The sequence below is a fragment of the Microtus pennsylvanicus genome, chromosome 21, assembly GCF_037038515.1.
Source record: "Microtus pennsylvanicus isolate mMicPen1 chromosome 21, mMicPen1.hap1, whole genome shotgun sequence".
Taxonomy (NCBI): Eukaryota; Metazoa; Chordata; class Mammalia; order Rodentia; family Cricetidae; genus Microtus; species Microtus pennsylvanicus.
Window position 1 is genome coordinate 337103 of NC_134599.1, and position 25720 is coordinate 362822.

A 25720-nucleotide genomic window follows, 5' to 3' on the forward strand; every position below is an offset into this window, starting at 1 on the left:
GCTCAGTGGTTAAGAGCACTGACTGCTCTTCCAGAGGACCAGGGTTCAATTCCCAGCATCCACATGGCAGCTCACAACTGTCTGAAGATCCAGTTGCAGGGGATCTGACACCTTCACACCAATGCACATAAATAAACCATAAAAAATATTTTAAAAAAAATAGAACAGAATAAAAGGGTCCCATATCAGTCATATATGTACACACACATATACAGAGTCAATGTCTAAGTTTTATATAGTGTGTTTCCAAGTCAGCAAGATCAGAAATGGATCACACACAGGCCATGAGCCCTCAGCTCTACCCAGCTACTGGGTTGTTCTACCACAGTGCTCACTGCCAAAGATGACCTCTTCCTGATAGAAGTGAAAGAAAGTCAGTACAGTTCCAAACAACTACAACAGTGATGTCTACTAACGTGCTTTCCAAAAAGGCAAAGGCAAAAATAACAGTACGAAAAGCTCAAAGTCAAGTAAATAAGGTGGGAATGACTTGTCAATGTTCTCTTCCTGCTAAATGGCTTCACATACAGATCTTTGTCCCTCCATTCACCAAAAACAACAGTTAGTGGTAAAATTTATTGAGCACATACTATGTTCCAGCCACTGTGCTAAGTAACTGCTTATATACATGATCATAAAAAGCTTTCATTATGACTTTACGATAAAATTTTAGTATCACAATCCAGGGGCCAGAAGTCAAATCTTCCTAAACAGAAAGTAAATTTAGAAGACAGGATTAAAAGCTAAATCTAACTGCAACATCCAAGAACTTCTTTAATTTATTGTGCTCTAGTTCTTTCTGCCAGAGCTCACGGGGAAAACTCCTGACAGCAGCCTACAGCGTCTGCTGCAGGGAGCAGACAGCCAAGGTCACACAGCGTCTCTTCAGTCCCTCACCTGACTCCTCTAGCACAGTTCCTTTCTTTCACCCTAGTCAAGAAAATTTAGGTATGGAAGTGGTTATAATTTTATTCTTAATTTTATTTACTTCTTAAAAAAGTTATTGATGAGCCGGGCCGTGGTGGCGCACGTCTTTAATCCCAGCACTCGGGAGGCAGGGGCAGGCGGATCTCAAGGAGTTCGAGGCCAGCCTGGTCTACAAGAGCTAGTTCTGGGACAGGCACCAAAGCTACAGAGAAACCCTGTCTCGAAAAACCAAAAAAAAAAAAAAAAAAAAAAAAGTTTTTGATGTTTGTTTTATATTTGGTGGTGAAAAACTAATTCTGAGGCTTTAATTTTAAAGAGACAGGTTAGCTCTCCAGCTCTGACTTACCTGTTTTAGCTTGTGAGTCCAAGCTCACACGTAGACAGTTAAATATTCTTTTCAACCTCTAGATGGGGGATAACGGCTCTGCAGAAAACTCTCTGGATACACTAAATAAATGAAAGCTAGGTAGACCATAAGCAGAACTGACAGAAGCAGAGAAAACAGGACGGCATGGGCTGCAGCATAAATGACCACACCTCCTGTGCCGCATCTCTGCCACATGGCAGGCACCCATCACTTCAGTTCTGCGGCATCCACAAGCCCCAAGGGATGAAACATAAGCTCTGTAAGGGGAAAAGTAACTGAAGGAAAAAGTACGATTCTCCCTCTCTGCCTCAAAATAATGCTCAGCACAGTATCTCAAACAGATTTATGGAATCACAGACTGCGTTTGCTGATTGTCCCCAACAGAAAGTTCGGTTCAGAGCCCTGAGAACACCTACATGGAAAACTGACCTGAGCTCTGCAGCACCTCAGGATCCTACCCCACCCTTAGCCGCTAACCATGATGTAAGCATACCCATCTCCCTAATGAAATGATCCGGAAATGCCACGGAATTTGCAAGTAAGACAAGTAAGGAAATGTTATGTGTGGATTTACAGGAAAATTACACAAAACTGCCAGCTACTTAGCAACTTTACCTTCTTTGAATCTTTCACATTCAATACTTTAGTCATAATTTAGCAGGCCAAAAACTGTTGCAAGTCTCTGTAACATTTTTACCAGTTCAGTTGTGTCTCTAGGAGGTCTACTTTAGCAATTTGAGTTTCTAATTCTAATTCCAATTTCAAGATCACACAGGACATTACAGAAGATTCGCCAGCAATAGTGAAGACAGAAAACTAGTTATAACGGTGCCACATTTTCAGAGAAACACAGCTCACTGCTAAGTAACAAGGCTCTTCTGAGCTTGGAGACTCACATCAACCAGCTGGTACAATAGGCAACTGTGGCTGGAGAGGGAAATCAAGCCAAAAATAGTAGTTGTAGGAATACACAACCAAACAGACTCTTGGCAGAAGAGTGGTTCCCAGTAAAAATTGTGTTATGGAAAATCGTAGAGGGAGTGCAGGTGAATGAGTGCTGGAAAGGGGAAAAATTAACACATCCTACTATGTGCCAGGCAGAGACTTTACTGAAGCTGACATTAAAATTCACCACTACCCCATGAGTAAATTGTCCCCATTTTAGGTAGGACACCCCAAAGGACAACAACAGCTATACCCATTGCGCCTCTGTGTGATCTTTAGCCTGTGGTCAGTTAAGACCAACTCAAAAAAGTACATGGGAGTTATACCAACAGCTACCAAGTGTGTAATCATACATCTTGGATACTCGGCTCATTTAATTAGTTCATGCTGAGACACAATGAACTGTCAATAGTTTCACACATACTTCTATTTCTCCAGGAGAACAATGAAGAAGGTACAGGAAAGCGTTCATCCCAAAAGAAAATGTAAGCTACCATCAACTCTAGGAAGGCCACAGCCAAGAAAAGAGGAGAACTCAGCTTCCATCAACCCTAAAGAGAAGCTGAAAATTATTTCTGAAACTACCTTAATTTTTCTTCAAGACTTAAGGAAAGAAAGGGAGCAAACCCAAGTTTTTGTGCCGTGTTTGTTGTTGTTATTGTTTGTTTGTGATAAGATGTCATGGTGTCCCTAATTGGCCTAGAACTTGCTTTATAGACAAGGCTATCTTTGAACTCAGAGATCTTCCTGCCTCTGGCTGGGTTAAAGCTATACACCAGCACATGTATCCCTCTGCATCTGTTTCCAGAGTAATAAGATTATATGCAGCCTTTCAGGTGGATTAGTATGACAGCAATTCTTGATTTTCACCTTGAATTAACTAAAACCCTAATTAATTAAAACCCAATTAACTAAAACCCAAATGGCTAGGTACACCTGTGAGGGAATTTTTTATTTAGTAAATCATTTCAAGTGGGAAGACCCACTTCTAATCCTGATCTTTGAGGTAAGAAGATACATCTTCAATCCAGATCTTTTGAATGGGAAGATCCACCTTTAATCTGGGCCACACGTTCTGCTGGTAGCCTATATAAAAGTCACAGAAGAAAACTTGCTCTCTCTTTGCTTGCCTTCAGGTCCTTCACTGGCATTAGAACACTGGATTAAGTGTACACTGAAGACCAGCTGAAGCATCTAGTCTCATGGACTAAACAACTACTAGATTTTGGACCTTCCATTGGTAGACAGCCATTGCTGGACTAGCTGGACCAGCCTTTAAGCCATTATAGATAGATAGATAGATAGATAGATAGATAGATAGATAGATAGATAGATAGATAGACAGACAGACAGACAGACAGGTGATAGATGGACGGACAGATTCATTCACTAATTCAATCAGTTCGGTTACACACACACACAAAAAAAAAACCTGAATACAGATTTTAATACCAGAAGAGGTTTTAGAGCAACAGAAAAATGAGGATAAATCTTTTAAGTATCTGGAATAGGCTTTCCACTTTGCCAACACCTATTACTGAAACCTCTCTAGTTACTGAAGCCTCTCCCCGATGCTCAGAGAGTACTGAAAGCCCAAGGTGTGGACTACTTTACAAACTTGGGACAAATGCATTTGATTTTCCTGATTCACAAAATGTGAAAGGCAATGGACTCAATAACTCTGAATATAAAACTTTTGACAATTTGTGGAAACATAAGGAAAGTGATGGTACTAGTTGGTTGCCCCAGCATCTCTGCATAAAGTTTCAAAGGAAGGGGCTGGAGAGATGGCTCAGAGGTTAAGAACATTGCCTGTTCTTCCAAAGGTCCTGAGTTCAATTCCCAGCAACCACATGGTGGCTTACAACCATCTGTAATGAGATCTGGTGCCCTCTTCTGGCCTGTAGGCATACACACAGAAAGAATATTGTATACATAATAAATATTAAAAAAAAAAAGAGTATGGGCTCTGGAAGCTGGGGGGCAGGGTAGCGCATGCCTTTAATTCCAGCACTCGGGAGGCAGAGGCAGGCGAGTTAGAGGTCAGACTGGTCTACAAGAGCTAGTTACAGGACAGCTAGGCCTGAAACAAAGATAAACCTTGTCTCGGAAAAACCAAACAAACGAAAGAAAAAAAAATTGACAAAGGAAAAGAATCATGATAATGTTAACCCAATTTCTAACATCTCAGAATAAAGTTAAGGACAACGATGAACTCAGTTATAAAACTGACCAGCCCTAGATGCATATACAGCCTAAAGTAGTGGTTCTCAACCTATTGGTCATGACCCTTGGCGGGGGGGGGGGGGGGGGTGTCACATAGATATCCTGCATATCAGATACTTGCATTACGATTTCTTTCTTTCTTTCTTTCGGTTTTTTTTTTTTTTTTTTTTTTTTTTTGGTTTTTCAAGACAGGGTTTCTTGCAGCCTAGGCTGGCCTCAAACACCCAGAGATCCACCTGCCTCTGCCTCCCAAGTGCTGGGATTAAAGGTGTGCGCCACCACCGCCCGGCTTACATTACAATTTCTAAGAGTAGCAAAATTACAGTTATAAAGTAGCAACAAGATAATTTTAAGAGTAGAGCCACCATAACATGAGGAATTGTATTAAAGGATCATTATTAGGAAGGTTGAGAACCACTAGTCAAGGTTTCTATGTATGCCCTGGAAGAGAATCTTCTCACCAACAGCCACTGCTCAAATTGCAGAAAATCAAACTAAAGCCTTTATTATATTATTATAAGACTGACTGAATTACAAAGAAAATTCAAACCCCAGCCTCAGAGAGTGTTAAAAATTAAGGGCACTAATTGGTAAAGAATAAAATTTAACTTGGGATGTAGATGTGTGGAAGGACCTTATTGAAACTAAAAACTCTGAACTCTCAGATTCTAAAAAGTTTTATTTATCTCACCCAAGGAAGTAGTTTCTCCACCCTCAGTAGAAAATGTACTCCCACTCCCACCCCCTGAAATAGTGCCTTTACAGTTTTATCTCAAGGATCTATTAACTCTCTGATCCTGTGTCATAACTTAGTTCAAAGAGATTGTGAATGTCTGTCTCTTCTGCAAAATATCACACTGTTTCACTATACTGATGACATCAGTGAAATTCTTAGGAGTTCAGTAGTGTGGGGCATGCAGGTATTCCTTCTAAGGTGAAAGATAAGTTATTGCACCTGGCCCCTCCTACCACCAAGAAAGAAGCACAATGTTTAGTGGACCTATTTGGATCCTGGACACAGTACATTCCACACTTGGGTGTGTTACTCTGGACACACATTATCAAGCTTTGAGTGGGCCTGGAACGGGAGAAGCTCTTCAACAGATCTAGGCTGCTGTGAGGGCTCATCTACCAACTTGGACAGTATGATCCAGCAGACCAGAAGCGGACAGCTGCAGCATTAAAATCTGGGACAACCCTGAAAGATACTGGCAAAGGGAAATCTTCACAGTGGCAGGACTTCAGGTAATACAAATAGCCATATGCTTTGTTTGGAAGGAAAAATGGCCAGATGTACCACTGCTCACTGACTCATGGGCTTTATCCAACAAAGTGGCTAAATGGTCAAGAACTTAGGAAGAGCACAACTAGATTAGTAAGAAAGACATCTGTGAACAATCTCTCCAAATGGGTGAAGGATGTGAACATACTTGGTTTCCTTTGTAAATGGTCATCAAAAGGTGACTTCAGCTGGAGGAGTTCAATAATCAAGTAGATGATTTGTCTTATGGATAGCCAGTCTCTTTCCCCAGCCATTCCTGTCATTACCCAATGGACATATAAACAAAGTAGCCATGGTGTGACAGAGATGGGAATTATACATTGGCTTGACAACATGGACTGCTACTCACAAAGCCCAAACTGGCTGCAGCTGCTGTTGAATGCCAGATCTGACAACAGTGGACACCAACACTGAGCCCCAGAGGTGGTACCATTCCCCAGGAAGACCAGCTAGTAACCTGTTGGCAGGTTGACCACACTGGACTACTTCCTCCATGGAAAGGACAATGCTTTGTTCTTACTGGAGTACATACTTTCCTTTACCTAATGATTCTACCAAAACTACCACCTATGAACTTTCAGAATGCCTTATCTACTGTCTTGGTATTCCACACAGTATTGTTTCTGACCAAGGAACTCACTTTATAGCCAAAGAAGAGTGGCAGTTGCCCAAGATCCTGAAATCCACCCATCTTACCATGTTCCCCATCATCCTGAAGCAGCTGGCCTAATAGAAAGATAGAATAGCCTTTTGAAGACCAATAGAGCACCAATTAGGTGGCAGCAGTCTGGGGGGCTGGGGCAGAATTCTCCAGAAGATGCTATATGTTTTTAATCATATTGGTACATATTGGTACAGCTTTTCCCAGAGTTAGAATTCATGGTTCCAGGAATCAAGGGGTGGAAAAGGAAATAGTTCCACTCACTATCGTCACTAGTGATTCACCAGAAATTTTTGCTTCCTGTTCCCGTGACCTAGAAATTTTGGTTGCAGAGTGGGAGTTCTGCCAGTAGACACAACAAACATTCCATTGATCTGGAAGTCAGACATCTCCCTGGCCTCTTTAAGCTTTTGATGCCCTGAAAGCCAACAGGCTAAGAAAGAAATAGCCTTGTTAGGGGAGGTGGTTGATCCAGATTACCAAGAGGTAATTGGATTGCTTCTCCACACTGAGGAAAGACTGTCTGCAGTGTAGGAGATCCTTTAGGGCATCTCTTGGTGCGACCGTGTCCTGTGATTAAAGTCAATGGGAAACTACAACAAGCTGTTCCAGGCAGGATGACAAAGGCTCCTTCAGGAATGAAGATGGGTAACTCCTATAGGAAAAGAGCCAAGACCAGCTAAGGTTATTGCTGAGAGTGGGGGAAATACAGAATGGATAGTAGAGGAAGGTAATTATAAAAACCAGCTCAGACCACACAACCAGCTGCAGAGACATGGATTATAAGGTACACAAGTAGTTCTGATGTACTTTGTTTGTGTTTGTAAAGATATTTGTATTTTCTTTCCTCAGTTTCTTTATCATGTACTACAATATCAATTAAGAGAATATCAATGGTCATCAAATTTAAATTTGAGATACTAAAGACTGTCCCTCAAAGGACATAGCCACCTATTCTAAATTTATAATGTGTTTCTATGAGGGATAGTTATATTGTGCTAGATTTAATTATGAGCTATTGTTTTCATTTGGAAATTAAGCATGACATAAGGAGATATGATTGTATGTCCAGCTGACAAGGGGTGGCCTTGTAATAGCTATTACTGGTGTCAACTTGACTACGCATGAAATTAACTAAAATCCAAATAGCTGGGCACACCAATGAGGAATTTTTCTCAATTAAATCATCTGAAGTGGGGAAATCCACTTCTAATCCGGACCTTTGAAGTAGGAAGATTCACCTTTAATCTGGGCCACACTTTTTGCTGGCGGCCTACAATAAAGGACATGGAAGAAGGAAGTTTACAATCTCTGCCTGCTTGCTCTCACTCTCATTAGCAAGTCAATTCCTTCACTGATGCTAGAGTTTACTTCTTTGGGATTCTGGTGTAAACCAGCTGAGACATTCAACCTCATGGACTGACTAATACTGGGTTCTTGGATCTTCCATTGGCTGAACTAGTTGGACCACAGCTGTAAGCCATTCTAATAAATCATCCCTTTATATAAAAGGCAGACAGACAGATTCACTATATAAGTTCTGTTCCTTAACGCCCTTCCTTGTATCCCCTTCTTCAGAAGTTTAATCCTAAATGAAGGGTTCATAAACAACAAACCTAATCCTATGGTAAAATCCAAGACAGTCTGTTGGCTAAGGCCATGAGGTTAAACATATCCTTCATTATATGCTGTTCTGCTAAAAACCAGTTTTGTTAAAACTCAAGATCACAAACAGAGCATAGCCCTAAGACATAAATTATAAAATGCTCAAAACTCTAGGTGTTTTGGTGTATGTCTAAGCCCCAGCACTTGATAAAGATGGAATAAGGAGTTCAAGAGTTCAAGGTCAGCCTGGGCTATGGAACCCTTTCCAAAACAAAAATCAAAATTACAGGGGAAAGTCGGGCAGTGGTGGAGCACGCCTTTAATCCCAGAACTCGGGAGGCAGAGGCAGGCGGATCTCTGTGAGGCCAGCCTGGTCTACAAACGGAGTTCCAGAGAAACCCTGTCTCGTAAAACCAAAAAAAAAAAAAAAAATCACAGGGGAAAAATAAAACACCAAAAGAAAAGGAAAGCAGGCGTGAGGGGCAGGAGACAGATAATGGGACACCAAACTATTGTGCACATGCAGTCTCAAGTATCTACTTCAATAATGGCGCTGTGACATAAAACTAAACCATTACTACCACAGAAAGGAAAGAAACTAAAACCTAAACAGAGCATTATGTGAGTTTGGGCCACCTATAAGCTGTGACAGCAAACCTGTTCCAAAAACTAACAACGCAGAGCAGTCCCACTAAACATGAACAGGCAAAGCTATCACAACTCCGGAGTGAGCTACACTTAGGTTTTGGTACAAGAGACCCTGCAGAGTTGGCAGCTTCTGCTGACTTTGCCAACAGATAATTAAGCGCTCTCTACTGTTGACTGACTAGTCAAAATAGTATTAAAGCAACCAGACAGCTCAACAAAAAGGTACACCCCACCTTCACTCACTGTTTTTGCCATGAAAATCCTTAATGGGTTAAATGGTTATTAGAATACAAAACTAAACAGAAAACTAAAAGATAGGTAATTTATAATCCTGAATAATTTCTAAGTCCTTGAGGAATAAAAAAAAAATCAAAAATTTAAAATATAACTAAATTTACTAGAGATGATATCAAAATGGAAAAATATGAAAGATGTGAAGAATAAAAAACTACTATTTCTAATCCAAATTGTATGAAAATCTCAATTAACTTAGGCCAGATACCAAAGTAGTCAAATACAAAACAAACAGAGGAGGCGGAGAGATGGCAGCGCTGGCAGGGACTGCAACAGTCACTTGGCTGAGCTGTAGACCCAGGGCTTCAGATAATCTTTTAAAGGATTATTCAGCATCAAGATGCCATTAAGCAATACCAAGAATACATACCTATTGCTATTAAGTGACCACCACACCAGCTTCAAAACCTTAAATTCTTATAATCTCAAAACTTGCAAGAAAAATGCTACTGTACTGAAGCTTAAGAATGTATCTGAGGACTGGGGTGTTGCAAAATGGTAGTGCTGTTTTTAATTATGTGCCTGTGGGTATGTACACCTGAGTAGGGGTTCTTGAAGAGGCTCAAAGGAAGCTATGGAACCCCTAGAGTCCCGGAGTTACAGGCAACTGTGAGTCACATAACAGTGGTTCTGCAGCTGAACCCTGCTCCTTCTTTTACTGCATGTATGTCTGTGTGAGGATGGCAGATCCCCTGGAAGTGGAGTTACAGACAATTGTGAGCTGCCATGCAGGAGCTAGGAATTGAACCCAGATCCTCTGGAAGAGCAGCTAGTGTTCTTAACGGTACTAACACCTTGCCTACACTACGATTGTTTTTTCTTTGCAAATTGTAACTAAACGTCCTATTTACAATCACCTGAGTAAAGGCACTAAGCCATGAAATCAAGTATTTACATACCTGTAAATCAGACCCAGTTTTTCTTCAACAAAAAATGATCAGTTTAAATTGCACTTACATGTTCTATTATTTTAACAGAACTTTTTAAAAAATATTACTTGTATCATAAGTCAATTATTTTAATTGCCTCAGATATTACCAGAAAGAGCAAACCTGCATAATATATTTAAAAGTCCAAAAGTTTTAAAGTTCTTCATGAATATAAAAACTACTATATCTACCTAATGCTATTTCTATTGCTAACAACACCACATTTACATGCAGACCAAAATTCTCACTTTTCTCATTAATAAGACACAGACACTTACAAACATTCTCCTAGAGATAGATATACATGGTGAGTTATTTTATTACTTATCACGTCATTTACCAAGCAGACAGACATTATCTAAGCAAGGCATTCACAGTACAAACAACAATCTACACTCAAAATAATGAAGGGCAAGTGTAGCGGCATGCGCCTCTAACTCCAGCAGGCAGTGAGTTCCAGGCCAGCTAAACCTACATAGTGAGATTCTAGCTCAAAAAGCAAACAACAAATCACTGAAGAAAAAATACTTCATAGTTTTTAGTGGGGAAAAATGACAAATATGAGGAATACACTAAGAACATCAAGAGCAATGCCAATTTCTTTACTAAACCTAGGTGGAAAACAACTAAAAAAAAAGTGAAGACTCAAAAGTTTTTCTAGTTGTTAAGATAAAGTTAGTCACTTGGAAACTGTATTTTGGTGAACAATCACTTAATAGCAATAGGTATGTATTCTTGGTATTGCTTAATGGCATCTTGATGCTGAATAATCCTTTAAAAGATTATCTGAAGACCAAAGAAAATTAATGCAAAACATATTGTCACTGCCTTCAAGTCAGAAATATATATAAATAATATATAATATATAAATAAATATATAAATATAAATAATAAAATATTTTATTTAAAAATAAATATAAATAATAAAATAATAAAAAGAAATATATTTATATATAATATATAATATAAATAAATATATAAATATATGTGAATATATAAATATGTGATATATAAATAATATATAATAACATATATTTATATATATTAATGAACAAAGGCATTAAAGAGATGGCTTAACCATTGAAAACCTTATGATTCTTGCAGAGGACCTGAGCTCAGTTCTTAGGATCCATGTCAGGTTGCTCAAAACAGCCTGTAACTTCAGTTCCAGAGGATCTGATGCCCTCTTTTGGCCTCCCCAAAAGAGTGGGAGGAGTGATGGGAGTGATGGAGGAGCAGAACGGTGCAGGTACCAGGGCTAAGATCAATGGTGGTCATGTCCTGTGCAGCAGCCCGGAGCGCAAGCAGATGCAGACTCAGCCCCGGACCAAACAAAAGTACAAGCACCATTAACTGGACACAGTAGTGTGTGTGTGTGTGTGTGTGTGTGTGTGTGTGTGTGTGTGTGTGTGAGAGAGAGAGAGAGAGAGAGAGAGAGAGAGAGAGAGAGAGAGAGAGATTAAATAATTCATGAATTTACTCCTGAATGAAATACTATAAATTTTAAAAAGGTCACCAAACAAAACTTTCAAATGAAGGGGATAGAGAGATGGCTCAGTAATTGAGAGCACTTGCTGCTCTTGCAGAAGACCTGAGTTCAGTTTCTAGCATTTACAAGGTAGCTTATAACCAGCCTTAATTCTAGTTCCAGGGGAATGGGTTCCTTCTGATCTCTACAGATACAAGGCACATACAGTCCATTTATACACATACAAACACTCATACACATAAAAATAATTTTTTTAGATGGGGGCTTTATTATGTAGCCCTAACTAAACTTGAATTCACAGGTTATCTGCCTGCCTCAGATGTAGGCTATTATACCCCATTCAAAAATAAATCTTAAACAAATAAACAAACCTTGCAAAAGAATCACCTGAAAGGCCTGTCTTAGAATGTTCAGGCATAGAGAAGCACCCTTTATCCTTCATATGATAACGAAAGCTATCACCTCCAATGTCTACTCTTTGATTTGCATGAGATATTGGGGAAGGTATCAGTATAAAACATGTATTTATAAAATTATAAATCAGACTTTAAAGAGTTGCCACCTAACAAATTATAAATAACTAGGAGCCTTTCCAAATCATGTATTCTCACCAAAACCACACCATTAACATCTAAGGATCACATAGCTACTTAAGCCTTTGAAGCCTGTGTGTCACACCACCTCCACAAGCTTCATACGACAGCAAATTATGCCTTGTTTATTGTAATATGGTATATTTTAAAATTCTCATTGAATAATTCCTTTAAAACAAACAGATGTTCCCGTTTATACACTCATAAATAATCTACTACAATGGTATAATCTTAATTCCAAATTACTTTTTTCCTTTGGTTTCCATTTAACACCCTATACCAAGTCTTTCTACATAAAACAGGCACCTTAAAAGAAATGGTCAACCTGAATGCTAATAATGACCTCTCTTCTGTTTAGACCTTTGCCATTCCCCTCATCTGCTGGCAGCATGCTTTGGTGAAATATTTAATTACAGACCCTACCATAGGACTGTTGAGATTATAACCTGATGGTGATTAAGATCTACCTCACTCAGAAAAGAAAATACCAATCTCAACACTGAATTTTTTAAATTCTCATAGAAGCCTTAGCCTTTAAACAAAATACATAATAAGCTTTCTAAGCTCATAAATATGAAAAAAAGTTTGCTTACCACATGGCTAATTTATATTAAGGAGACAAGGAGGAAAGCAATTGCAAGTTTGAAGGCTTTGCTCTAAATACTGAACTGATGAGCATTTTAGAGATTTGATTTCAAAGTTATTTTAATATGCTTGGACACTCTGACCAGGAATTGCGAGTAGTGTGATCGAAGGCTGCCATTCGCACAACATCCTGAAGCCAGGGACTTCTTCCCAATAAGCAATAAACATTCCAACAAGAAAAAAAAATGTGTGTGGACAATTATCACAACACGTTGTGTTCACCAACCTCCCTGGTCCCGCGCAATGAGCTCACAGAAGTCATGATGTGCACAGGTTGTATCCTTCGCTGCTTCCATTCTTGGTTTAAGGTTTCTGTTCTTTCCAAAATTCTCTGACGATTGGAACTAAACATAGTCTTTTAAAAACAAACAAAAATGGTTCACTGTTACAATATAAAGCATCTCTAAAGCATGTTAAACTCTAGTAAATCCTCAGAAGTACCATGACCATGTCCTCAAATGAACACAGACTGTATACAGTCACTACAGTTCCCACACTCTAATACATACAAAAACATCGCCCTGCTACTTCACTGTAGATGAGACAGGAACCGGAAACTACTCCCATCCTCTTTAACTTTGTACTTCAGAAATCACAATGACTTTAGAAACACAAACAAAAGTCTGTTTGGGCTGAGTCTACACAAGCAGTGCAAAGGTACACTGAAAAGACTAATTTCCAATCAGGCTAAATAATCCTTAGACTAATGTATTTCTGTTACCATTAATGAGCACGATTTTTTTTTTGAGAAATCTCATGTATCCCATGCTGACCTCAAATTCATTTATATCCCATGATGATCTTTAACGTCTTTATGATTTTATTACATTGTTGATTCACGAGCTGTACATGTATATGCCACAGGACTTCTATGGAAGTCAGAGGACTTGTGTGACTTGGTTCTCTCCTTCCACCATGAAGGTCTCAAGATCAAATTAGGCCATCAGGCTTGGCAGTGAGTGTGTTTACCTGATAAGCCATCTACTCAGTACAGTCCTGAACTCCTGATCCTCCTGCCTCTACCTCTCAGGTGCTGGGATTAGAGGCTACACCACTCCACCAAGCAGTCATAATGCCATTTTAATTAAGAAAGATCAAGGACCATAGCTTTCAAGTCTTTGTTGACTTTACTGTAAATATGACTGTAAATTTGACTGAAATGTATCATTTCAAAGAAAAACTATTTAACTTGGGGGGTGAAGGAAACTAGTTTCAATTATATATGCAATTTTGTAAAAGATTAAAATTACCTTTACTTCATCAGCTCTTCTGAACCTCTTGAGCTGTCTCAGTCTCATGTACTCTGATTTTACACGTTTCCGCCAACAAACCGGTCCCTTCTCAGATTTCTTCCCAGTCTGGCCCATGATTATTCTAAAAGCAATGATTTCATATTAAAATCATTTATCCAATTTGTTGAATAAGATCTTTTAGTCCCAAGGAAGCTGATATCAACAAAACATTTTTACTGATATTTGTAGAGAAATGCTTATGTGTTCTATATGGTTAGATCTTGGAAATGTGTCATTGAATGATTTCATTTAATGACATCATTTAAAGCATATTTTTATTTATAAATAGTCTATCATCCTAAATAGTAATGGGTTTACAGAAATGTGATCTGATTATAGAAAGTATGTATATTATACCACAAGCTAGTTTTTACTCCACAAAATTCATTTTTAGAGAAAAAAAATGTAAAACATTAAGTTTTTAATTGTTAAAAGGCTATTATAGGGGCTAGAGAGATGGCTCAGTGATTAAAGGTACTGGCTGCTCTCCCAGAGGACTCAGGCCAATTTCCAGAACCTACATGCCGGCTCACACCCACCTTTAACTCCATTTCTAGGAATCTGACACCATCTTCTGGCCTCCTCAAGCTTCAAGCACACAATGGTGCACAGACATAATATGTAGGCAAAACACCCACATATAAAAAATAAAATACAAAAAAAATAAATGAAATAAAATACACTTTTAAAAGTTATTATAGAAGCAATGTGTAACTGAATCTTACTCCCAATAGTCACAGACTTCACATTTATGGACTCAACAAATTTCTGTTCAAAAATATTCAAGAAAAAAATATTTCCAGAAAATAGGAAACAAAACAAAACTTGAATTTATTACACACTAAGTACTATGCGTTCCACACAAAAAATGAGGGTAAGCACACACTGTTATAGCCCAGCCACTCCACAGATCCCTAGCCAATTTCCAACACTTGAAGCATTGTCTATCCCACATATCACTCTGGCTCTATGGAGCCAGGTCTACAACAGTCACTTCTATAGTGAACATGTACAAACTTCCGGTAATTTCCCCTAAACAGTAGTAAACAACAAACAGCAACTATTTAAATGTGTCTGCATTATATTAGTTACAGTAAGTATACTACAGATAATCTGAAGTACACAGAAGATGTGCACAGGTTATGTCAATTATCTTCCCATTTTATACAAGGAATCCATGGGTTTCAAAGGGCTACTACGATCAATCTCCTGCATATGTAAAAGGACCACCGCAGCTGCAAAAGGTGCATTTCACGCATCACTAAGGATAATAGGGGCAAATCAGGGTCAGGTGTGGTGGTGCTTGCCTTTAATCCCAGCACTTGGGAGGCAGAAACAGGCAGATGTCTAAATTCAAGGCCAGCCTGATCTAAGTTAAGTTCCAGGCCAGCCAGGGCTACACAGAGAAACCTTGCCTGGACGGATGGGGGTGGGGGGGTGGGGGGGGTGGGGGGGGTGGCAAATGCTTCAGCTTTATCTTTAATTGTAGACTCTGAGCCAGTTATATGTCAATGTGGAAACTATAGTTCAGACAAGTAACACATTCTAGAGCCTATATCCGAGGTCTAAACCAGTGTCCTTTTCTAGAACATTTTCTTATACAAGTATTAGAACCATACTGAATCTTCAAGAGATTACACGAACATTTCTAGCTGTATAAAATTCTATGATTTTCAAATTTATCTTGAAAGCATAAAAGGAGAGGAGAGGTGATTTACATTCTGAAAAGACGAGGCTTGGCAGCCAAATAGAAACGGAAGAGGAGACAGAGGAACTGAGAGTTAACTGTGTGGCAGGCTAGATGCCACTACAGAGCAGTCCCTGAAGCAGAGGATACTAGTTTAGAACACACTGGAGACCAGAGAGAAAAGTGATCACTTAGTCCCCAGCTGGTTGGCACTAGAGGTGAAAGAAACTACGAGGTGGGAGTAGCCGGAGGAAGTCACTGGCTACAGCCTTGAAAGAAGACTTTCCAGGCGCTTTCCTATTCTCTCAGCTTCTTGTCTATCAGAGGTGAAAAGCTGATTCCTCCACAAGTCCCAAATTCCACCAGTGCCATATAACAGTTAAAATCATAATTTTCACTGTCCACTACCCCCACTGTAAATAAATTCCTCACTATCAAGAGCAGGAGGTTTTTACTCATTTATAAAATCTCAGACTGTCTCTGCATCTAGCAATAATGACTTAAAAACAAATGCAGGTTTATCAGTAATTTAAACTCAGAGTGAGTCACCTGCGTCTTATTAACACACCACTTGTAAGGTTTAGCTCTGCTGCAAGGAAGAAAAGGAAGGGTGGACATCCTGGACTATCTATGCAGAAGCCAGAAAGAAAAGAGGGAAGAAAAGAGGAAAAGGGAGAGGAGAGGAGCAGAGGGGAGCGAGTGGAGGAGAGTAGAGGGGAGGAGAGGAAAAGGAAGGGGAAAGGACAAAGAAAGAAATGAAGAAAAAGTAAATGCGCCCAATTCCTAAGAAGCCAGGAGAAAGGAGCATGAATCTCAGGGACACATAGGATCCTGGCTGAGCTATTCTAATGACAACACTCGAGCCCTACCATCAAGCGAAGAGCAAAATCAATTTTAATAACTACTCAGTTATATGAGCTTTAAAAAAAATACATGCAACGCCCCCCCCCCAAACACACACACACACCAAACTAACTACTTTGGGTTAGGCTTTCTAACCATCACAGATGGTATCTGACTCATGTTGGATGGCTTTTCAAAGCTTGTTGTGTTACCATCATCACAAAGAACAGATGAACAGTACCTCGGTTCTGCACCAAACGCTTCCTCCACTTTCCCTTTTTGTTCCATAAGGATAGAAGCCCCTATGAAGTGGTAAAACACAGCTTTCAACCTCTAAGTGACCAGACAAGACCATCCCAGGGATTCTATGCTTCCCAAGGAAATCAGGTGCAAACCACACCATGGAATATATAAGCGTTGCCTAAAAGACACACCTGACTCTCCTTACCCAGCTGCCAACAACTAAGAGACTACAAGAATTGAAAAAGTAGTTCCCAAGCAGTACTGTGGCCCTTGATACCTTCTTTTAAGTCCTTACTAATCAAGCCAGCAGTTATTTTCTCTTGTCTAATAAATGTTCTTTTTTGTACTTGACTGGAAAACTGATACACAAACTACTTATCTTTCCAACTAAATTAGCAGCTTTAACCATGACTCTTTTTTTTTTTTTTTTTTTTGGATTTTCGAGACAGGGTTTCTCTGTGGTTTTGGAGCCTGTCCTGGAACTAGCTCTTGTAGACCAGGCTGGTCTCGAACTCACAGAGATCCGCCTGCCTCTGCCTCCCAAGTGCTGGGATTAAAGGCGTTTAACCATGACTCTTAACTAAATTATCAGGCTAAATAGGGTCAAATCCAAACCCAAAAAAAGTATAAGATTCTCCATGTTTTTACCTTTAAAAATACCCTTTGGCTTTTCTGTGTCAATATCACCCTGTATATGGCCTAAGACCCACCAGACTTTCTGCAAGATACGCACTAAGAAGCAGCCCCATGAAGTGCCACAGCACATGAAGGGCAAGGATTCTCTGTATGCCCAGGGAAAGAGGCATTACGACAGGAAAGAGTAGCTACAATGGGCACACTAAGCCTGTTTTCTGAAAAAATACTAAAACTACAAAGAAGCTTGTGCAAGCTTGAGTATGCTGAGCCTAACTGCTGCTCTAAGATGATGCTGGCTAGTAAAAGATTCAAGCATTCTGAAATGGGGGGGGGGGGAGACACAACAATAAGAGAAGGGGCCAAGTGATCCAGTTCTGAGCTGATTTTGTTGTTATGAAGACAATAAAATGAAAGCTTTTATAGTACAAGGCTGCCATAAAAGGACATATTTTGAAAAACACATCTGTCTCCAACACCATTTTTTAGTATTTCTTTTGTGTGTATAGGGTACACGCTTGCCATGGTGCATGTGTAGGTCAGAGGACATCTTTCAGTTCTTTCCACCATGAGGGTCCCAGGGACTGAACTCAGTTTGTAGGCTTGGCAGCAAGCACCTTAACCTCTTCAGCTATCTCACCAGCCTTTTTCAATTGCATTTTAATATTTAAATGTTTTGATGGCAGCTGTTAGTCTCAAGAGGTCCTGAGTTCAATTCCCAGCACCCATAAGGTGGTTCACACCATTTGTAATGAGATCTGGTGCCCTCTTCTGGCCTGCAGGCAAAACACTGCATATATAATTTTTTAAAATGGCATTACAGAAAGCAAGCTGAGCAAGCTATGAGGACCAAGCCATCCATGCAGCACTCCTCCATGGTCTCCCCTCAGTTCCTGCCTCCACGCTCCTGTCTTGAGTTCCTGTCCTCATTTTCCTCAGGGATAGTTTTTGGTGTAGAAATTTAGGCCAAAGCCAGGCGGTGGTGGCGCATGCCTTTAATCCCAGCACTCGGGAGGCAGAAGCAGGCGGATCTCTGTGGGTTCGAGGCCAGCCTGGTCTACAAGAGCTAGTTCCAGGACAGGAACCAATAAAGCTCCAGAGAAACCCTGCCTCGAAAAATCAAAAAAAAAAAAAAAAGAAAAAAGAAAAAAAAGAAATTTAGGCCGAATAAGACCTTTCTTTCTCATTTTTTGCTTTTGGTCAGAATGTTCAATTTTATCAACAGACCCTCTGAGGGTTATTTAACAGTGGATGGAAACAGCAGTGAACGCCTGTAATCCAAGGCAAGCAGGACAGGCAGTTCAGTGCTGGCCTCAGTTACATGAAACATGTTTGCTGGGGACGCAGCCCCACCGCCGCTCATATTACTACAAATGACGCCCAGACGTGTGGCTAACTGAGTCCACAGAAAGCCTGAGAAAGCTTGGAAAAGAATAAAGTATGTTTCTTATGGCAATTTCTTGGGTCTGCTCTGCTTGCTAGAGGCAAGCAAGCGCCTCATCTAAGAGAGGCTTCCTGACTCAGCTTTAGCTGCAAAGCCTGCAGCTCATTAAGAGGTCCTGCCACGAAACACTTAAACGGTGTTGATGAAAAGCTGAAGGCATGCTTTTCGGTTTTCAGCCGTAGCAGGAAAAAAGCTGCGCATTTAAAAATGCCGGCTTTCTGGGCCATCCTGCCAGGGCAAACTCTGACTGTTTGAGGCAGGAGGGCCGGCTACCGAGAGAGGATTTGAGTGTTGTCTGTTGTAGCTCGCTGGCTGGCAGGGACCTTGCAGCCAGTACCTCAGCCATGAGGCTGGAAAGCTAAGGAATGGGCTACATCTAGCCTGCAAAGCCACGCCTTTAGTCCTACTGAGATTGCTTGGTAAATTAAAGACTCATGTGGTCAGAAAAAGAGAGATATACAGTAAAGAGAGATTCAAAGACAGAGAAAATTTTTAAATGATCTAAAGTGTGTTAAAAAATATATGCAGACTAAAAGTTAAAGTTCTTAAAGTAAACCTCTGTGACTTCAAGGTGTGGTAGCACACGCCTTTAATCCCAGTGCCTAGAAGGCAGAGACGAACAGACCTCTGTGAGTTCAAGGTGTAGTAGCAAACACCTTTAATCCCAATGCCTGGAAGGCAGAGACAGGCGGATCTCTGAGAGTTCAAAGACAGCCTGGTCTACAGATATACGCTCAAAAAGCAAAAAGTTAATTTAGGAATGTCACAGCTTAGATTCTTAAGCGTCTAGTGATTTAAAGGCGTAAATCAAAAGTGCTCCTGGATAGTAAAAAATTGCAGATTCACAATAGGACAGATTCAGACCACTAAATGAGTCACACTGTTGGATGAATGTACGTAGGCTTGAGAGAGAGAAGAAAAGGAATATAGAGAATAAAGTTAATGGTTAAAAAAAAAAGGTAAAGTCTTTAAAGAGACAGAGTACAAATAGTTAAGAGATTAAAAGAAATAAAGAAAAATAAGCTACGTAAAAAATGGAAAACTCACAGAGAGTCTGGATTATGTACATTGTGTTTTCTTTAAAATTTTTGACTGTGAAGGAGCTAAGTACAGAGAGACATTTCATTATATGGGCTGCCCAGTGGAACCAAAACGGATATCATGAGGGTATGATTTCAGAATTTGGGTCTAAGGATATGATGCTTTGGAGAGAGTCTTCTTTTGTTTTCACAGAGGATGAGACCCTGTTCATTTCTTCTATTCTGATTTGGTATGATGGACCACGTCCTCCTGAAGGGTTGTTGTGAACACCTTCAGAAAATTGCTTCACTCAACTGCCAACTGAGATGAAACTAGCACACAGGTTATACCATGAAAGACCTAATTAACGACGCCCCCATTCAGCAGGAAGCAGTTTGGAGAGAAAAAACTGCGCCCATGTTCCCAAATATGGTTTATAAACGTTCTTTTACATTTAAAGGGGGAAATGATATAGGTATGAATAATTTGCATTAGTATGGATTTTAAGGTCAATTTTGTCATATGTATATGCATATTTCTGCTATTGATTAAGATATTGTGATTGTGTAGTTCATTAAAAAATGTAATGTATAATTAAGAAATACAGATTAGTGGATAATCATCAGTAATAGTCAAGCTTGTAGTCATGTTAGATTTTCTAGATATATAGAGATATATTTTAGATAGACATTCTTCATGTCTTTCAAAGATTACAGAATAGGACATTTAATGTTTTAATAACTTAGGACTTTTCATGACGAGACACTCTGCTCCTGGCAGCACCAATCTACTTCAAGAAGAAGATGGGGGGCTGGAGAGATGGCTCAGAGGTTAAGAGCACTGACTGCTCTTCCAAAGGTCCTGAGTTCAATTCCCAGCAACCACATGGTGGCCCACAACCATCTGTAATGAGATCTGGTGTCCTCTTCTGGCCTGCAGGTATGGAGGCTGAACTCTGTGTACATAATAAATAAATCTTTAAAAAAAAAGAAGAAGAAGAAGAAGAAGAAGATGGGCATCGAAGAGGATCCTTCTGGAGTTTGATAGCCATTTGGGCAAGAAACTGTTCTTGCCTGGACTGTTGCATAAGCTGGACAAAGAGAACCCGCAGAGAGAGGACTACTGAACTTGCCTAAAGGTGAGATAATCTTTCGGGGTTCCTGATTCATGAAAGAGTCTGCGAGACATTCTGCAGGACACAACAGATAGTGACTGAACTGACTTTGAATTTTCCTGCTTTATGGAAATGTCTGCTGGATGCTATGGGCCTGAAGGCTGAAGATGGATGCCCCAACAGTACAGAGGAACTTTGGGTGACTGTCCAGGCAGTGAGATGTCTCTGTCATTTCTAGAGTTTAAAAGTTGCTTTTTTCTTGTTTGCTTATGTAGTATTGTATCTTTCTGGAGTCTTTGATGGAGTTAAGAATAGTTAGTTATAGTTATAGTTTTCCTTAGTTATGATAAAGATTATTGTAACTTTTACTTGATAACTGTTTCGTTATATGTAATTTTGCTATGTTAAAGTTAAAGCCTTCCTCTTTTTTTTTTTTTTTGTTTAAACCGAAAAAGGGGAAATGATGGAGGAAGGTCATTGGCTAATAAAGGAACTGCCTTGGCCCATCTCATTGGTTAGGAGATAGGTGGGAGGAGTAAATAGAACAGAACGCTGGGAGGAAGAGGAAGTGAGGTCAGACCTGACAGCTCTCCTCTCGGGAGCAGATGCCTTCAGCAGAGACGCCATGCTACCTGCTCCAGGGAAGACGCACGCTATGAAGCTCCGACCTAGGATGGACTTAGGCTAGAATCTTCCCGGTAAGCGCACCTAGGGGCGCTACACAGATGATTAGAAATGGGCTAAATTAATATGTGAGAATTAGCCTAGAAGAGGCTAGATAGGAATGGGCCAAAGCAGTGTTTAAAAGAATACAGTTTCCGTGTAATTATTTCGGGTAAAGCTAGCCGTGCGGGCGGGTTGCTGGGGACGCAGCCCCGCCGTCGCCCCTATTACTACACATGTTCTCAAAATAAAGGGAAAAATAAGCATCATCTTTATGCATACTTAAGCTTTCTATTTCTGGTAGGCAAATACTCTCCAAAGACATAAAATTACTTAAGGAGAGAAATGGGAAAACTCTAACACTACTTCCTCTATGCTGTTCCAGCAGCATTTCCATTAGCTACAAGTCCACACTGCTTAATTTAGAAAGGTTACTTCCCCCACCTTCCCTGACTCTAAAATATTTTTTTTTAAAAATCTATTGATAATTTGATGTCAAGTCCTTGCCAAGAATATTTTTTCTTTTTTTTTTGTTTTTAAATATTTATTTATTTATTATGTATACAATATTCTGTGTGTATGCCTGAAGGCCAGAAGAGGGCGCCAGACCTCTTTACAGATGGTTGTGAGCCACCATGTGGTTGCTGGGAATTGAACTCAGGACCTTTGGAAGAGCAGGCAATGCTCTTAACCACTTGAGCCATCTCTCCAGCCCCTCTAAAATATTTTTTAAAGATTTATTTATCTTTATTTTATGTGCACTGGTGTTCTGTCTGTATGTGTGTTGTGTGAGGGTGACAGATTCCCCTGGAACTAGAGTTACAGACAGTTGTGAGCTGCCATGTGGATGCTGGGAATTGAACCCAATTCCTCTGAAGAGCAGCCAGTGCTCTTAGCCACTGAGTCATCTCTGTAGCCTCCATTCCCGTGTTTGTTGTTGTTTGTTTAGGGTGGGGGGGTCTCGAGTCAGGATTTCTTTGGGTAGCCCTGGCTGTCCTGGATAACTCTATAGACCAGGCTGGGCTTGGACTCAAAGATCCACCTGCTTCTGCCTCCTGAGTGCTGGGATTAAAGGTGTGTGTCACCACCACCTGGCTCTTAAATATTTTTGACAGCCACATATCTTATAAAACAAGTTAGGAATTTAAAAATAAACTTGTCAACTTTGTTTATACTATAAAACAATTTGAATATAATACATCTAAATTAGAATTTCAAATACTACTGTAGCTTTTTGCTACCGGATGATAAATTAAAAGAACTTATAAAGTTCACATAATGCAAACTGTCTACATGTGTATGTGTATCTGCATGCTCATGTGGGTACGTGTGTGTGTGCGCGCGCGCACACGCGCGCGCAGGTGTGTGTGCATGTATGCATAGCCTGTATTAACCTGAGTATAGTTCCTCAGGTACCAACCATCCTGTTTACCGAAACAAGAAACTCTATGACGAGGTTAGGCTGCCTCCTCAACCCTGGTTTGACAAGCATGCACCATAACACCCAGCTTTTTCATATTGATTCTCAGGATCAAACTCAGGTCTCCATGCTTATGAAAAGTACTGACTGAGCTATCTCACCCACCCAAGACAATTTTTTATATATACTTAAGAGAAGATGCTCCTTTCCCCAGTTAAGTGTAGATTTACTTTTACACTAAAATGCATGATTTTCAACAAATTCAAAAGTAAAATATTGAAAAGCAAAAACACGTGAAAAGATGTTGAGAAGCCCTAGTGCAATCAAAACAAGTCAGGCATGGTTCTTGCCTGTCCCAGCACTTAGAAGGCAGAGCCACGTAGATCTCTTCCAGCTCCAGGCTAGTCTGGTCTACATATTGAGTTCCAGAGATACACAGTGAGACTGTCTAAAAACAACAAAACCCACTGACACATTTGGATGACCACTATACAAAGAACAGAAAATGAACTGAAAATGACAACACACAAACAACCTGGAGATGGTGGAGGCAAGAAAATCATGAGTTCAAGACCAGCATGAGAGAAGTAGGAAGACTCTGTCTCAAAATACTTAGTAGGTGTAGTGGAACATGCTTGTTATCCCATTAGTTAGGAGGCAAGGGGTTAACCCTAAGTTTAAGGTCACCTAGGCTACATATTGAGTTCAAGGCCAGGCTAGGGTACATAACTGGAACCTTTGTTTCGGATGAGGTGTGGTAAGGAGGGGCTGTAAAATGGCATACTCATTATAGAAAATAGTGCTGAAGTTCCTTAAAACTTAAAGAGAATCACCTTGTGACTGAGCAGTCTCCCATTTGAATGAATATATAACCAAAAGAATTCCAATCACAGCCAGCATACGGGAGATAAAAGCACGAGCCAGAGTAAAGGGTTAGGGGAGAATAAATTCAGAGCAGGGGGAAGAATTTGTCCAATATGCATTGCAGCACCATTCAAAATAGCCAAAAGACAGAAACTATGCACATGTCCATTGGCTCATAATATAACAGATTTGAAAATATGGTTTATATCTATCATGGGATAGTAAAATGCCTTTTAAAAAGACAATTCTAGGGTTTTTAGTTTTTGATTTTTTGTTTGTTCATTTTGCCTGTTTGCTTTCTAAAGACAGAAAGATTTGGAGTTGGACTAGTAGGGAGAAGCAACCATGATCAGAATAAACTATCAATTTTTTTGATTAAAAGAAGAAAAAAATTGTGGCACCCCCTACAACACAGACGAACTCATACACTGAGGAAAACAAGCCAATCACAGGAGGACAGATAGTCCATTTCCATTCATACAAAGTTGATGCGAAGGTAATTTCAGTTTTTAACTTATTGAAATTTGACCTGTGTTAAATAAACATGGTTCTGTTATACATCATTTTAATGTGTTTTTCTTGCTTTAAGTCTTTTTCTATGACTTACTCATTGCTATTTTACATTTATTTTGTACTACTTGAAATGATGTTAGACAAAAGGTAAATTCAAAAGATTTCATTATTCAAGTTCAAAATGGGTCACAAAGCAACAAAGACAGCTTGAAACGTCAGCACACATTTGACCTAGTAACTGCTCCAGAGTGTACCAGGAAATAGCAGTCTAACAAGATATGTAAAGGAGATGAAGCCTTGAAGATGAGGAATGAAGTGACTGGCATTGGAAGCTGACAAAGCCAAATGAGAACAATCTCACAACTACAAAAGAAGCTGCCAGAGCTCAGTGTGCACCACCCAATGGTCATCCGCATTAGAGACAAACTGGAAAGGTGAACATTCCAGTAACTGGGTACCTCATGATGAAAAGGCAACACTTGATGTTTTGAACTGATCTCCTCTCTTTGTCTATGCATCACTTACCTATTTCCCCACCTGACTGTGATATACAAAAGCGGGGGATTATACACAACCAGGACAACTAGCTCAATGGTTAGACCAAGAAACTCCAAAGTAATGCCCAAAGCCAAGCTTGCACCAAAAGGTTATGGCCACGTTGCAATCCACTACAGCTTTCTGAATCCTGAAAAGATCTTTATGTCCAAGACGTGTGCTCAGCAAATCAACAACATACACCAAAAACTACAACTCTTGCAGCCAGCACTGGCCAACAGAAAGCCCAATTTTTCTCCACAGTAACACCTGACTGCATATCACACAACCAATACTTCAAAAGTTGAATAAATTGGGCTATGAATTTTTACCTCATCCACCATATTCCCCTGACTTTTCGCTCACCAACCATCACTTCTCCAAGTACCTCAACAACTTCTTGGAGGGAAAACACTTCCATAGCCAGCAGGATGCAAAAAATACTTTCCAAAAGTTTGTCAAATCACGGAGTATAGCAATGCAATACTCTGAAAACATCTCTTCCATTCTAAAAGACTGGAACTTTTGGTGGACCTCACACCCAAGTTAATAATATACCTTGAGGTCACGTAAGACTTAAGACTGCTAACCTACTGTGTACTCACATTGTTTAAGAGAACAATGTAACAACCAACCTTACTTGCCTTGGATTTCCCGTATAATCAACTTTTACAACTGAAGCTAATGTATAGCTGGAATCTTAAATTGTATATTCTTCCATGCCCCTGACCTAGAGTAATACATGTATGTCATTTCCTGAGAGCAGCAAATACAGAAGTTGAAAGCAACTTCCTAAAATCTACCATAAAGATTGAAAGCAACTTGTGGTTATTGGTTGA

The 25720-nt window shown here is 39.8% G+C and overlaps 1 protein-coding gene across 9 annotated transcripts in view; it reads right to left on the reverse strand.

Moving 5' to 3' along the window:
• Ezh2 (enhancer of zeste 2 polycomb repressive complex 2 subunit) overlaps positions 1–25720 on the reverse strand; it is a 65993-nt gene that overhangs the window by 24512 nt on the left and 15761 nt on the right. For 4 of the 9 annotated variants that reach the window (XM_075955373.1, XM_075955369.1, XM_075955372.1 and 1 more), the window contains exons 2-3: positions 13862–13985; positions 12865–12966 (exon numbers count right to left, since the gene is read on the reverse strand). In XM_075955373.1, coding sequence (XP_075811488.1) covers positions 12865–12966; positions 13862–13978 — 219 coding nt within the window. In that variant the 5' untranslated portion in view covers positions 13979–13985. Of the gene's footprint in view, positions 1–12837; positions 12967–13861; positions 13986–14442; positions 14492–25720 lie in introns of those variants that run through there. The other 5 variants (XM_075955371.1, XM_075955367.1, XM_075955370.1 and 2 more) reach the window with 2 other exon arrangements.